Source organism: Cetorhinus maximus, unplaced genomic scaffold (genome assembly GCF_964194155.1).
Source record: "Cetorhinus maximus unplaced genomic scaffold, sCetMax3.hap1.1 HAP1_SCAFFOLD_4451, whole genome shotgun sequence".
Classification (NCBI taxonomy): domain Eukaryota; kingdom Metazoa; phylum Chordata; class Chondrichthyes; order Lamniformes; family Cetorhinidae; genus Cetorhinus; species Cetorhinus maximus.
The window spans coordinates 1,874-15,523 of NW_027600354.1; the positions used below are offsets into that span (position 1 = coordinate 1,874).

A 13,650-nucleotide genomic window follows, 5' to 3' on the forward strand; every position below is an offset into this window, starting at 1 on the left:
CTGTTCTCCTCGGAGAAGTGAAGGTGGAGAGGAGATTTGATCGAGGTGTTCAAAATCACGAGGGGATCTGGGGTGGAGTGGATCGGGAGAAACTGTTCCCATTGGGGGGAAGGATCGAGAAGCAGAGGGACACGGATTGAAGGCGATGGGTAAAAGGAGCGACGGAGACACGAGGAGGAACTTTTTCACGCAGCGAGGGGGTTAGGATCTGGAACGCGCTGCCTGAGAGTGTGGGGGAGGGAGGGTCAATCGAGGGGGTTAGGGTCTGGAACGTGCTGCCTGAGAGTGTGGGGGGAGGGAGGGTCAATCGAGGGGGTTAGGGTCTGGAACGCGCTGCCTGAGAGTGTGGGGGGAGGGAGGGTCAATCGAGAGGGAATGGGATTGTTATCGGGAAAGGAAGAACGTGCAGGATTAACGGGGGTGGGGAGGGAGCGGGACTCGGTGAATCGCTCACTTGGAGAACCAGCGCAGGCACGATGGGCCGAACGGCCTCCTCCTGTCCCCTCTTCCCGCTTTGAATGGATGGTGTCCGGGCTTTTCCTGCAGGATCGTGGTCAGCGCCCCTCTCGCACGGCACGGGAACGTGACAGGGGCCGTCTACAAGTGTGAGGACTCGTCCCATCCCTGCATGGCCATCCCCATTCCAGGTAAGCAGCGAGGCTGAGACCCAGGGCAGGGGGCCCTTCAAAGATTCCAGACTAGTCGGCGCAGCCAAAAAAACCAGGACCCAGAGCTGTCTTCGGTCAAGAGGATTGATTGACCCGTTTCGGCCTTACAACCCTCTGCCCACACCCCGGCTCCCGACCGACGCTTACTTATACGTGCTCAATGCACTGAATGTAAAAATGCTCTCGATCTGCGCGACCTAATGACCCCTCAACCCCCATCCTCCTCTGTCACCTCCTCCTCAACACCCCCTCTCATTTCCCCCTCCCCTCCACTCACTCCGGAGCCATAAACCCTGGAATTCACTTCCAAAAACTCTCCGCCACCCCCCTCTCTCTCTCTCTCTCTCCCTCTCTCTCTTCCCTCCGTAAAATCACTCTCTCCGACTGACCAGATGGTCACTTACATCGCCTTATGGGGTTCGGGGTCAAACTGGGTTAGGTGCCCATTCCTCTCCGGCGCCGAGGGAGGGGTTTATCACTTTCTAAACGTCACGATGTATCTTTGAGAGTTTGCCTCGCTGTGACTGCGCCTCTGTGGTTTCCTCCCTCACCCCGACCCCTGCAGAATCTCCGGGTTTACACATCGAAGGAGTTGGACTTGGACTGACGGCCAACCCGAGCTCCCCGCAAAAGCTCTTGGTGAGTATCGACGCGTGTGGGGGACGAGGTGAGGCGAGCATCTTCGGCAGATTGGGGGAACGGCACCCAGACGGAGGGAGGAGAGGGATTCTGCGACATGTGGTGACATCGCAACCTCGTGGAGCGGCCATCCTCATCGTCTTCCCCCTCCGACATGCGGCGCTGCCTCAGCACTGACCCTCCGACAGTGCGGGCGCTCCCTCAGCGCTGACCCTCCGACAGTGCGGCGCTCCCTCAGCACTGACCCTCCGACAGTGCGGCGCTCCCTCAGCACTGACCCTCCGACAGTGCGGCGCTCCCTCAGCACTGACCCTCCGACAGTGCGGCGCTCCCTCAGCACTTACCCTCCGACAGTGCGGCTCTCCCTCAGCACTGACCCTCCGACAGTGCGGCGCTCCCTCAGCACTGACCCTCCCACAGTGCGGCTCTCCCTCAGCACTGACCCTCCCACAGTACGGCTCTCCCTCAGCACTGACCCTCCGACAGTGCGGCACTCCCTCAGCACTGACCCTCCGACAGTGCGGCGCTCCCTCAGTACTGACCCTCCGACAGTGTGGCACTCCCTCAGCACTGACCCTCCGACAGTGCGGCGCTCCCTCAGCACTGACCCTCCGACAGTACGGCTCTCCCTCAGCACTGACCCTCCGACAGTGCGGCGCTCCCTCAGCACTGATCCTCCGACAGTGCGGCGCTCCCTCAGCACTGACCCTCCGACAGTGCGGGCGCTCCCTCAGCACTGACCCTCCGACAGTGCGGCGCTCCCTCAGCACTGACCCTCCGACAGTGCGGGCGCTCCCTCAACGCTGACCCTCCGACAGTGCGGCACTCCCTCAGCGCTGACCCTCCGACAGTGCTGCACTCCCTCAGCACTGACCCTCCGACAGTGCGGGCGCTCCCTCAACGCTGACCCTCCGACAGTGCGGCACTCCCTCAGCACTGACCCTCCGACAGTGCGGGCGCTCCCTCAGCACTGACCCTCCCACAGTGCGGCGCTCCCTCAGCACTGACCCTCCGACAGTGCGGCGCTCCCTCAGTACTGACCCTCCGACAGTGCGGCACTCCCTCAGCACTGACCCTCCGACAGTGCGGCGCTCCCTCAGCACTGACCCTCCGACAGTGCGGCGCTCCCTGAGTACTGACCCTCCGACAGTGCGGCGCTCCCTCAGCGCTGACCCTCCGACAGTGCGGCGCTCCCTGAGTACTGACCCTCCGACAGTGCGGGCGCTCCCTCAGCACTGACCATTCCCTGACAGATTTCTGTTGTTGATCTGCATTCAGGGGATCTGGGATTTAGCTGATCTGCGATCTGACGGCCATGAGTCAATCCATCGACTTTGCTCCTTTTATGTTTCTTATTTCTGCTCCAGATGTGTGCTCCATTACTGTCGTACACGTGTGGCAGTAACACATACATTAATGGGATTTGCTACGAATTTGACAGCAGCCTAACTCCTACCAGGAACTTTACACCTGCTTTTCAAGGTTAGACTGTTCCAAACAACCTCTCTATTTACCTGCCTACTAACCCAGAATGTGTGTGTGCACATGTGTGTGCGTGTGCATGTGTGTGCACATGTGTGCATATGTGTGTGTGTCTGTGAGCATGTGCGTGCATGCGTGTGAGTGTGTGTGTGCACGTGTGTGTGAGTGCGTATGCATGTGTGTGTGTGAGTGTGTGTGTGTGCACTTGTGCGTGTGCATGTGCATGTGTGTGCGTTTTTGTGCGTGTACATGTTTGCGTGTGTGTGCTTGTGTGTTTGCGTGTGCATGTGTATGTGCGCATGTGTGTGCATGTGTGTGCGTGTGAGTGTGTGGCATGTATGTGTGTGTGCATGTGCGTGCGTGCGTGTGAGTGTGTGAGAGAGTCTGTGTGAATGTGTGAGAGGGAGTGCATGGGTGTGTTTGCGTGTGTGTTTGTGCGTGTGTGTGCGTGTATGCGCGTGTGTGTGTGTGAGAGTGTATGTGTGTGTGTGTTACTCTATGTTATAGTGCGTTATTGTGTGATTTTTGTGTTATAGCGTGTTATTGTATGTTATAGTGTGTCTGAGTGTCATAGTGTATCTGTGTATTATATTGTGTGTGTTACTCTGTGTTATAGTGTGTTGTAGCATGTTATTGTGTATTATTGTGTGTTAATGCATTATCGTGCATTATTGTGTGTTATCGTGTGTTATAGTGCGTTACTGTGTACTATAGTGTGTTGTCCTGTGTTATAGTGTGTTGTGTTTTATTGTGTGCTATAGTGTGTTATTGTGACTTATTGCATGTTATCATGTGTTATAGTGTGTTATTGTGTCTTATAGTGTGTTGTCCTGTGTTATAGTATATTATATTGTGTTATCATGTGCTATAGTGTGTTATTGTGTGTTATTGTGTGTTACAGTGTGTTATAGTGTGTTATAGTGTATCTGTGTGTGTTATTGTGTATCTGCGCATTCTAGTGTGTTATAGTGTATCTGTGTGTGTTATTGTGTGTTACAGTGTGTATCTGTGTGCATTATAGTGTGTTATAGTGTATCTGTGTGTGCTATTGTGTGTTACAGTGTGTATCTGTGTGCATTATAGTGTGTTATAGTGTATCTGTGTGTGTTATTGTGTGTTATTGTGTATCTGCGTGCATTATTGTGTGTTATAGTGTATCTGTGTGTGTTACAGTGTGTATCTGCGTGCATTATAGTGTGTTATAGTGTATCTGTGTGTTATAGTGTATCTGTGTGTGTTATTGTGTGTTATTGTGTGTTACAGTGTGTATCTGTGTGCATTATTGTGTGTTATAGTGTGTTATAGTGTGTTATAGTGTGTCTCTGTGTTATTGTGTATCTGCGCGTTGTAGTGTGTTATAGTGTATCTGTGTGTGTTATTGTGTGTTACAGTGTGTATCTGTGTGCATTATTGTGTGTTATAGTGTGTCTGTGTGTTATAGTGTATCTGTGTGTTTTATTGTGTGTTACAGTGTGTATCTGTGTGCATTATTGTGTGTTATAGTGTGTCTGTGTGTTATAGTGTATCTGTGTGTGTTATTGCGTGTTACAGTGTGTATCTGTGTGCATTATTGTGTTATTGTTTCTCTGTGTGTTATAGTGTATCAGTGTGTGTTATTGTGTGTTACAGTGTGTATCAGTGTGCATTATTGTGTGTTATACTGTGTGTGTGTGGCATAGTGTATCTGTGTGTCATAGTGTATCTGTGTGTGTGTTATTGTGTGTTACAGTGTGTATCTGTGTGCATTATTGTGTGTTACAGTGTGTATCTGTGTGTTATTGTGTGTTACAGTGTGTATCTGTGTGTTATTGTGTGTTACAGTGTGTATCTGTGTGAATTATTGTGTGTTATAGTGTATGTGTTTTATTGTGTGTTACAGTGTGTATCTGTGTGCATTATTGTGTGTTACAGTGTGTATCTGTGTGTTATTGTGTGTTAGTGTGTATCTGTGTTTTATTGTGTGTTACAGTGTGTATCTGTGTGCATTATTGTGTGTTACAGTGTGTATCTGTGTGTTACAGTGTGTATCTGTGTGCATTATTGCGTGTTATAGTGTGTCTGCGTGTTATAGTGTATCTGTGTGTGTTATTGTGTGTTACAGTGTATATCTGTGTGTGTTATTGTGTGTTACAGTGTGCATCTGTGTGCATTATTGTGTGTTATAGTGTGTCTGAGTGTTATAGTGTGTCTGTGTGTGTTATTGTGTATCTGCGCATTGTAGTGTGTTATAGTGTATCTGTGTGTGTTACAGTGTGTATCTGTGTGCATTATTGTGTGTTATAGTGTATCTGTGTGTGTTATTGTGTGTTACAGTGTGTATCTGTGTGCATTATTGTGTGTTATAGTGTGTCTGTGTGTTATAGTGTATCTGTGTGTGTTATTGTGTGTTATAGTGTGTGTGCATTATTGTGTGTTATAGTGTATCTGTGTGTGTTATAGTGTATCTGTGTGTGTTACTGTGTGTTATTGTGTGTTACAGTGTGTATCTGTGTGTGTTATTGTGTGTTATAGTGTGTCTGTGTGCATTATTGTGTGTTATAGTGTATCTGTGTGTGTTATAGTGTATCTGTGTGTGTTATTGTGTGTTATTGTGTGTTACAGTGTGTATCTGTGTGTGTTATTGTGTGTTATTGTGTGTTATAGTGTGTCTGTGTGCATTATTGTGTGTTACTGTTTCTGTGTGTGTGTGTATTTCCTGTGCTTTTCGAAGGGGTTTGACAGGGTTGATGAGAGGATGTAACGTTCTGTGATGTGGGGAGCGGGGGGAGAGTGGGAGGGGTGGGGGGATGGGATGGACCCGCTGCAGGGATCGGCTGACACGCCCTGGACGGGCTGGAGGGTCTCGCCCTGCGCTGTGTGCCCGGGCTCGGTGCCCCTTGACCCTCACACGTGCCCCCGTGTGTGTCTCCGCAGACTGCCCCAAGTCCAAGCTCGATGTGGCGTTCCTGATCGACGGCTCGGGGAGCATCGCCAGCCGCGACTTCACCCTAATGAAGCAGTTCATGATGTCCGTCATCCGGCTTTTCGAAGGCAAGGACGTCCAGGTGAGGCGCGCAGGGCACCGGAGACGGGGAACAAGACCCGGGAGGGGCTGACGTCGGGGTCTGGTCGATACCTGGGCTGCCGGAGAGCAGGTCCGAGGCTGGGAATCCTGCGGAGAGGGACTCACACCCACCCCCCGAAAGCCACAGGCTCAATTATGGATGAAGCAGGCTCCAGGGGAAGGGCCGAATAGCCTCCTGCTATCTCAGGACCGAGACCGAGGGGGAATCGGGGGAGGAGGGAGGGCAGAGTCGAGGGAGAAGATCAGCCGCAGGCTGGACGAAGGCGGAGTCGAGGGAGAAGATCGACTGAGGGGCCAGCAGCCTTGAGGGTCCGAACGGCCTCCTCCCTGCCCTCACGACCTCGCGTCCCCTCGGCAACACGCCCAGCAGGGATTTCGGGATTGCCTTGAGGTGCCGAATGCGGCAATTAAAAGAAAAAAATGTATGGACCCCCCCCGACCAGTGCCCCGGCCATCCCCCAATTTTTTAATTCTCCTTCTCAGTTTTCAGTGTCGCAGTTTTCGCTTGAGGCAAAAACCGAGTTCGACTTCAACAAATATAAGAAGGTTCCGGACCACGACAGGCTCATCAACCGCATCCAGCAGATGAACTCCGTGACCTTCACTCCCACGGGGATCAAACATGTCACGTATGTATCTATCGGTTCCACCTACCCCGCCCCCACCACCCCCACCGCCCTGTGTAGGTCACGCCTGGGGTTGGGGGGTGGGGGGGTCACTGGGAGCACCTCTAGCCCCTGCGCCCAGGGGTAGAAATGCGGGCTCTCAGCCAAGCGCGGCGATGCCAATCAACCGGGCGGGCGTTAAGACCAAGTGGCCTGCGCATTTTATTTTTCTTGGAAACCTCATCCACGGACGGGGATGAGGGTCCCTAAAGCGAATGGGAATAAGATTAAAATTTCACAGTTGAATGAATAACATGTCCCCCCTCCTACCCCGCCCCGCTCATGTGGCAGAGGGCACGCGAAGGGGGGCATGTTTCATTGCGTTTTATTTCCCTCGTTTAACAACGCGTCATCTCCCCGAGACAGCTCCGTGCCCCTCAGGGAGAGCACGATCGGCCCGATCGCTCTCCTCCCCCTCCCCCCCACCCCCACCACCACCCCTGACCCCCTCGCACAGGCAGCACTGAGTGAAATCGCGGTGCGGGTACCGACCGCGGGCAGAAGTCAGGAAGCCCCGGCACCCCCTCCCATCCGAGCCTGCTTAAGAAGGGACATGCGGACCCCTGGGGTGGGGAGGGGGAAGTGGGGTGTGGATTTACCGGGACGATACCCACCCTTCAACGACAGAGGAGAGACTACCCTGAAATTTCGGAGGTGGGGGCGGGGGGGGGCGGGGGGGCGCGATTCGATCGAAGTTTCGGGGGAACTGATAGGGTCGGGAGAGAGAGAGAGAGAGACACACAATTTACACCGCTTGGAGAGAGTCTAGGACGAGGGAGCAGAGTCTAAATTTAGAACCAGACCCTTTCGGGAGTGAAATCAGGCCACATTCCTTCACACAAAGGGCGGGAGAGGTTTGGAACTCTCTTCCCCCCCCCGACCCCTGCCCAAAAAAGTGAAATTTGGCCGTTACCCTGAAGCAGCGATGGAGAGATTTTTGACTGGGTAAAGGGGTATTAAGGGGTTACGGGACTGAGGTGGGTAGATGTGTTCATGCCCTGTAAATGACATTGTTAGGGGCTTTGTTAATAACATGCCAATTACATTGTTAAGGCAATGATAAACAGACGAGGGGTATTCATTGCCCTTGAGCACGTATAAATAAGGGATGCCAGTCGGGACTGGTGGGCACCACAGGGGCTGGGGTGTATCATTATCCCTGGTAATGATATTTTAATTTCATCTTGTAAGTTTTCTATGACATTTTGTTTTAATTACAGTGCCCCATTAGCTTAATGAGAAGAGGGTACAATTGGGAGATAGCTGGGACACTGGGCTGGTCTTGGAGAATGGTGTGAGAATAAGCCAGTCAATAAAACTCTTGAGACCGGGCGCGGTGGGATATTTTACCGGAGCGGTCCCGGGGACAGATGAGGGGGGTGGTTTGGCCTGAATAATAAAGTCTTCTTCGCCTCACAAACCAGCGATCAGATCTTCGAGGAGTCCAGTGGGGCTCGAAACGACGCTCAGCGGGTCATGATAGTGATAACCGACGGGGAGTCCAACGATGTGAACGTGACTTTTGCCGTGGCGATCCGGGCAGCCGAGCGCAAGGGCATTCTCCGCTACGCCATTGGGGTGAGTGTCGATGTGTTCCCCTACCCGTGAACCCGGTGCGACCTCCCCGGGGAGCGAAGGTCAGAGTGCGCGGGCCCTTGAGGATGAGCCTGACGCGCCTTTCTGTCTCTCTCTCTCTCCCGCTCTCTCTCTCTCTCTCTCCCTCTCGCTCTCTCCGACCCAGGTAGGAGATGCCTTTGACACGTCAAAAGCAACCGAAGAGCTGGAGACAATTGCCTCGCGGCCGAGCGTAGACTTTGTCTTCAAGGTCAGCAACTTTGAGGTCCTGAAGGAGCTCAACAATAAACTCAAGGACAAGATCTTCGCCATCGAGGGTGAGTTCTTGACCTTTACCCTCCGAACTCCACCCCCACCAATCTGACCCCTCTCTCCATCCCTCTGTTCCCCAGTCTGTCCCCTCTCTCTCTATCCCTCTGTTCCCCAGTCTGTCCCCTCTCTCTCTATCCCTCTGTTCCCCAGTCTGTCCCCTCTCTCTATCCCTCTGTTCCCCAGTCTGTCCCCTCTCTCTATCCCTCTGTTCCCCAGTCTGTCCCCTCTCTCTATCCCTCTGTTCCCCAGTCTGTCCCCTCTCTCTATCCCTCTGTTCCCCAGACTGTCCCCTCTCTCTATCCCTCTGTTCCCCAGTCTGTCCCCTCTCTCTATCCCTCTGTTCCCCAGTCTGTCCCCTCTCTCTCTATCCCTCTGTTCCCCAGTCTGTCGCCTCTCTCTCTCTCAATCTCTCTCTCCCCCAGCCTGCCCCATCTCTCCAACCCACTCTGCATGCTGTGTTCTGTCTCACCTTTAACGCGTCTTTCTCTCTCTCCCTCTATCCTGCCAGGAACTGGGAAATCCTCGGGCACGAGTACATTCAAACTGGAATTGGCACAAACAGGATTTAGTTCCATCTTCACCTCGGTAAGATCCTTCAGTCCGAGGACCACTCTGCAAACCGAGAACTGTTTCACTGTGTGTTACTCCCCAAACTAATCCCACTGCCCCGCTCTCTCCCCATAGCCCTGTATCAATCCCCAAACTAATCCCACTGCCCCGCTCTCTCCCCATAGCCCTGTATCAATCCCAAACTAATCCCATTCACCCGCTCTCTCCCCATAGCCCTGTATCAATCCCCAAACTAATCCCACTGCCCCACTCTCTCCCCATAGCCCTGTATCAATCCCCAAACTAATCCCACTGCCCCGCTCTCTCCCCATAGCCCTGTATCAATCCCCAAACTAATCCCACTGCCCCACTCTCTCCCCATAGCCCTGTATCAATCACTAAACTAATCCCACTGCCCCGCTCTCTCCCCATAGCCCTGTATCAATTCCCAAACTAATCCCACTGCCCCGCTCTCTCCCCATAGCCCAGTATCAATCCCCAAACTAATCCCACTGCCCCGCTCTCTCCCCATAGCCCTGTATCAATCACTAAACTAATCCCACTGCCCCGCTCTCTCCCCATAGCCCTGTAGCAATCCCCAAACTAATCCCACTGCCCCGCTCTCTCCCCATAGCCCAGTATCAATCCCCAAACTAATCCCACTGCCCCGCTCTATCCCCATAGCCCTGTATCAATCCCCAAACTAATCCCACTGCCCCGCTCTCTCCCCATAGCCCTGTCCCTTGTCCGGAGGGAGGGAGTCCCTATCTCCTCGCCCCCCCCCTCAAGATCCAAAGTCTCCCTTCCCGTCACCCCCCCCTCTGATGCTCCTGGGTACCTGTTGGTGAGGTCTTCACAACCCCGTCTCCCTGAGTCCCCCTGTGATCTCCTCGACTGTCTCTCTGCTCCGAGACCCTTCCCATTTCCAACACCCACCCCTCGGGGAACCACCATCACCCTCGGCGCTCATTCCCCCCCCCATCACCAGCACGTCAGCACCGCCCCCACCGCTGCCACAACCCCTTTTCCCCCCCTGCCCACACACCCCACTCCCCACCCCCCAGACAGCCCGAATATGCCCCCCAGCCGCCTCGTCTGGGCTGAACGACCGAGCGTCTGGTGAATCGTCGCCGGGCGTCTGGTGGGTACCGGGGTTGTGAACTCGCTGACCCGCCTCTCTCTCTCTCTCTCTCTCTCTCTCTCTCCCCCCACCCCACCCCACACCCCACCCCACACCCCCACCCACACAGGACTCCATCACCCTCGGAGCCGTGGGAGCTTTCGATTGGACGGGAGCGCTGGTCAAGTTGCGAGATGGGAAGGAAGTCGTCGTCAATGAGTCGGCGACGCAAGACATGGCCAACGCCTACCTGGGTAAGAGGCACCTCCGTCACCGTCTGTCTAGCCATCTGTCTCCCTCCGTCTCCGTCTGTCTCACCGTCTCCCTCCTCATCTCACTCCCTCCGTCACCGTCTGTCTCGCCGTCACCCTCCCTCCGTCACCGTCTGTCTAGCCGTCTCCCTCCCTCCGTCACCGTCTGTCTAGCCGTCTCCCTCCCTCCGTCACCGTCTGTCTAGCCGTCTCCCACCCTCCATCACCGTCTGTCTAGCCGTCTCCCTCCCTCCATCACCGTCTGTCTAGCCGTCTCCCTCCCTCCGTCACCGTCTGTCTCGCCGTCTCCCTCCCTCTCTCTGTCACCGTCTGCCTCACCGTCTCCCTCCCTCTCCCTCTCTCCCTCCCTATGTTACTCCATCTATCATTCTGTCTCTGTCTCACTCACTGTCTCTCTCTGTCTCCCTCACTGTCTCTCTCTGTCTCTCTCTCCTTCTCTCTCTCTCTCTCTCACCGCTTCTCTCTGTCTCTCTTTCTCTGTCTCTCTCTCCTTCTCTCTCTGTCTACCTCACTGTCTCTCTCTGTCTCCCTCACTGTCTCTCTCTCCTTCTCTCTCTGTCTCCCTCACTTCTCTCTCTCCTTCTCTCTCTCCTTCTCTCTCTGTCTCTCTCACCGCCTCTCTTTGTCTCTCTCTCCTTCTCTCTCTGTCTCTCTCACCGCCTCTCTCTGTCTCTCTCTCCTTCTCTCTCTGTCTCTCTCACTGTCTCTCTCTGTCTCCCTCACTGTCTCTCTCTGTCTCTCTCTCCTTCTCTCTCTGTCTCCCTCACTGTCTCTCTCTGTCTCTCTCTCCTTCTCTCTCTGTCTCTCTCACCGCCTCTCTCTGTCTCTCTCTCCTTCTCTCTCTGTCTCTCTCACTGTCTCTCTCTGTCTCACTCACCGCCTCTCTCTCTCTCTCTGTCTCTCTGTCTCTCTCTGTCTCTCTGTCTCTCTCTGTCTCTCTCTGTCTCTCTGTCTCTCTCTGTCTCTCTCTGTCTCTCCCCCACATTCTCCTCTGCGGGCAGTAATGGTAATTTAATGAATATGTTCTGTGTTTTCCCTGTTTCTCTCCCTCTCAGGCTACACAATGGTAGAGGCACGAAGACAGGGCCAGAGATATTGTATAGTGGGGGCACCGCGCTATAAGCACTTTGGGAGAGTGGTCATTTTCAAACAGGAACTCAAAACAAAGCAATGGACAGTGAAACAGAACATTGATGGGGAACAGGTAGGTAACAGAGCCCCGGGCTTCAGGTCAACCAGTAACTAGGCCGCACTGTCGGAGGGTCAGTGCGGAGGGAGCACCGCACTGTCGGAGGGTCAGTACTGAGGGAGCGCCGCACTGTCGCGGGGTCAGTACTGAGGAGCGCCGCACTGTCGCGGGGTCAGTGCTGAGGGAGCGCCGCACTGTCGGAGGGTCAGTACTGAGGGAGCGCCGCACTGTCGCGGGGTCAGTGCTGAGGGAGCGCCGCACTGTCGGAGGGTCAGTGCTGAGGGAGCGCCGCACTGTCAGAGGGTCAGTGCTGAGGGAGCGCCGCACTGTCGGAGGGTCAGTGCTGAGGGAGCGCCGCACTGTCAGAGGGTCAGTGCTGAGGGAGCGCCGCACTGTCGGAGGGTCAGTGCTGAGGGAGCGCCGCACAGTCGGAGGGTCAGTGCTGAGGGAGCGCCGCACTGTCGGAGGGTCAGTGCTGAGGGAGCGCCGCACTGTCGGAGGGTCAGTGCTGAGGGAGCGCCGCACAGTCGGAGGGTCAGTGCTGAGGGAGCGCCGCACTGTCAGAGGGTCAGTGCTGAGGGAGCGCCGCACTGTCGGAGGGTCAGTGCCGAGGGAGAGCCGCACGGTCGGAGGGTCAGGACCGAGGGGGATGCCAAATCAGGTCAGAGGGGCATTTCAGGCAACCGCCTCTCCGCAAAAGTCTGATTGCTCTCTTGGACGCTGTTTTTTTTTCTAGATTGGGTCGTATTTTGGCATGACACTGTGTGCTGTAGATCTAGAAGGTGATGGATGGACAGACCTGGTATTGATTGGGGCACCCCTGTACCACCACGCTGGCATTGGGGGTACCGTGAGCGTCTGCCGGATCTCCACCCAGGTAAAGTTGGCGTGGGCGAGGGGCGGTGGGGGGCGAGGGGTGGTGGGGCAGGGAAGGGTTGTGCATTCCTTGCACTTTCCCACATAATGCGATGTACTGCCCAACCCTTGCGTCTCGCGGGACAAACACAAGAATCCCAAATTTCAGAGCACCACAACAAGTGAGGCTTCAGGAGAGAAGGGTGCCGATTGGTGGGCAGGACCGCTCTGATTGGCCCACGGAGGAAGGGACAGAGGGAACAGTTCGCTCCCTAAGGTCCCGGGCTATTCAAAAAAAAGAAAAAAAATATGCAAGGCTCGAGCATATTCCTTTTGTTTGCAGAGGTATGGGCCCCCTGAGTATAAATGAATGTCACCTCGAGTACGTACAAATAAGCTCCCCCGATGGCCTCAAATGGGGTCTCGCCGTCAGCGCACTCTGGGTTGTTCATCAAGTGCTGTCCAGTCGTGGAATCACATCGTACGCTTCTTTTTTTTGGGGGGTCGGGGGGGTTTTTTTGCAAGCCCGAGTCCCTTTTTGACTTGCCGCAACATGGTGGCAGCGCTAGGCGGGCTTACTGAGGTTGCCCCCTCACCGTTTCTGAGCTGCTTTGCCTCTCCGGTGGGTAATTCGGCCAGGTGAGTTCCAAAAGCCTCCCGACCTTTCCAAACCCGTCCCCGCCCACCCCCACCCCCACCCTCTCAGGGGGCATTTTCAGGAGCGTGGCATCGTGAAGGTGGAGGATATCTTCGTGGGCTTCACCCTTGTCTCTCTCTCTCTCTCTCTCTCTCTCGATGCCCAGGGTGATACCTCGTGCTTTTCCACCCTCCGGGGGCAGGAAGGGAACAGCCTGGGGCGTTTTGGCAGCTCCATCGCCGCCCTCGGAGACCTGAACGGCGACGGGTTCCGGGACGTGGCGGTAGGGGCTCCTCTGGAGAATGGGCATCAGGGGAGCGTTTACATCTACCACGGCGTCCGAGGGGGCATCTCTACAGCCTACAGCCAGGTTAGAGGGGTCAGCAGGAGCGGGCTCCAGCCCTCCCTCCCGGACTCTGCCTCACTCCCTCTCTCGCTCTAACCCTTCCATTCCCGCCTTCGCTCCCACTCCCAAGACCAAGCTCGCTCTCTCCTCTCTCCCGCTCTCTCCCTCTCCGTCTCTCCCGCTCTTTCTCCAACTCTCTCCCTCCCGCGTCTTTCTCTCTCCCGATCTCGACCCCACCCTCTTCCTGGTCTAACTTTGACCCTCTCTCTCTGTCTCC

At 54.8% G+C, this 13,650-nt stretch overlaps 1 protein-coding gene across 1 annotated transcript; it reads left to right on the plus strand.

The window, feature by feature from the left end:
* Positions 1-546: 546 nt before the first annotated feature.
* LOC144678496 (integrin alpha-X-like) lies at positions 547-13,397 on the plus strand (the record flags this gene model as incomplete). Its single annotated transcript, XM_078538259.1, has 12 exons — positions 547-647; positions 1,234-1,307; positions 2,675-2,789; positions 5,703-5,833; positions 6,337-6,482; positions 7,943-8,096; positions 8,260-8,410; positions 8,914-8,990; positions 10,205-10,328; positions 11,402-11,550; positions 12,272-12,412; positions 13,194-13,397. Coding segments are annotated over 12 exons (1,567 nt in total), but the record flags the coding sequence as incomplete, so codon positions are not given.
* Positions 13,398-13,650: the final 253 nt, after the last annotated feature.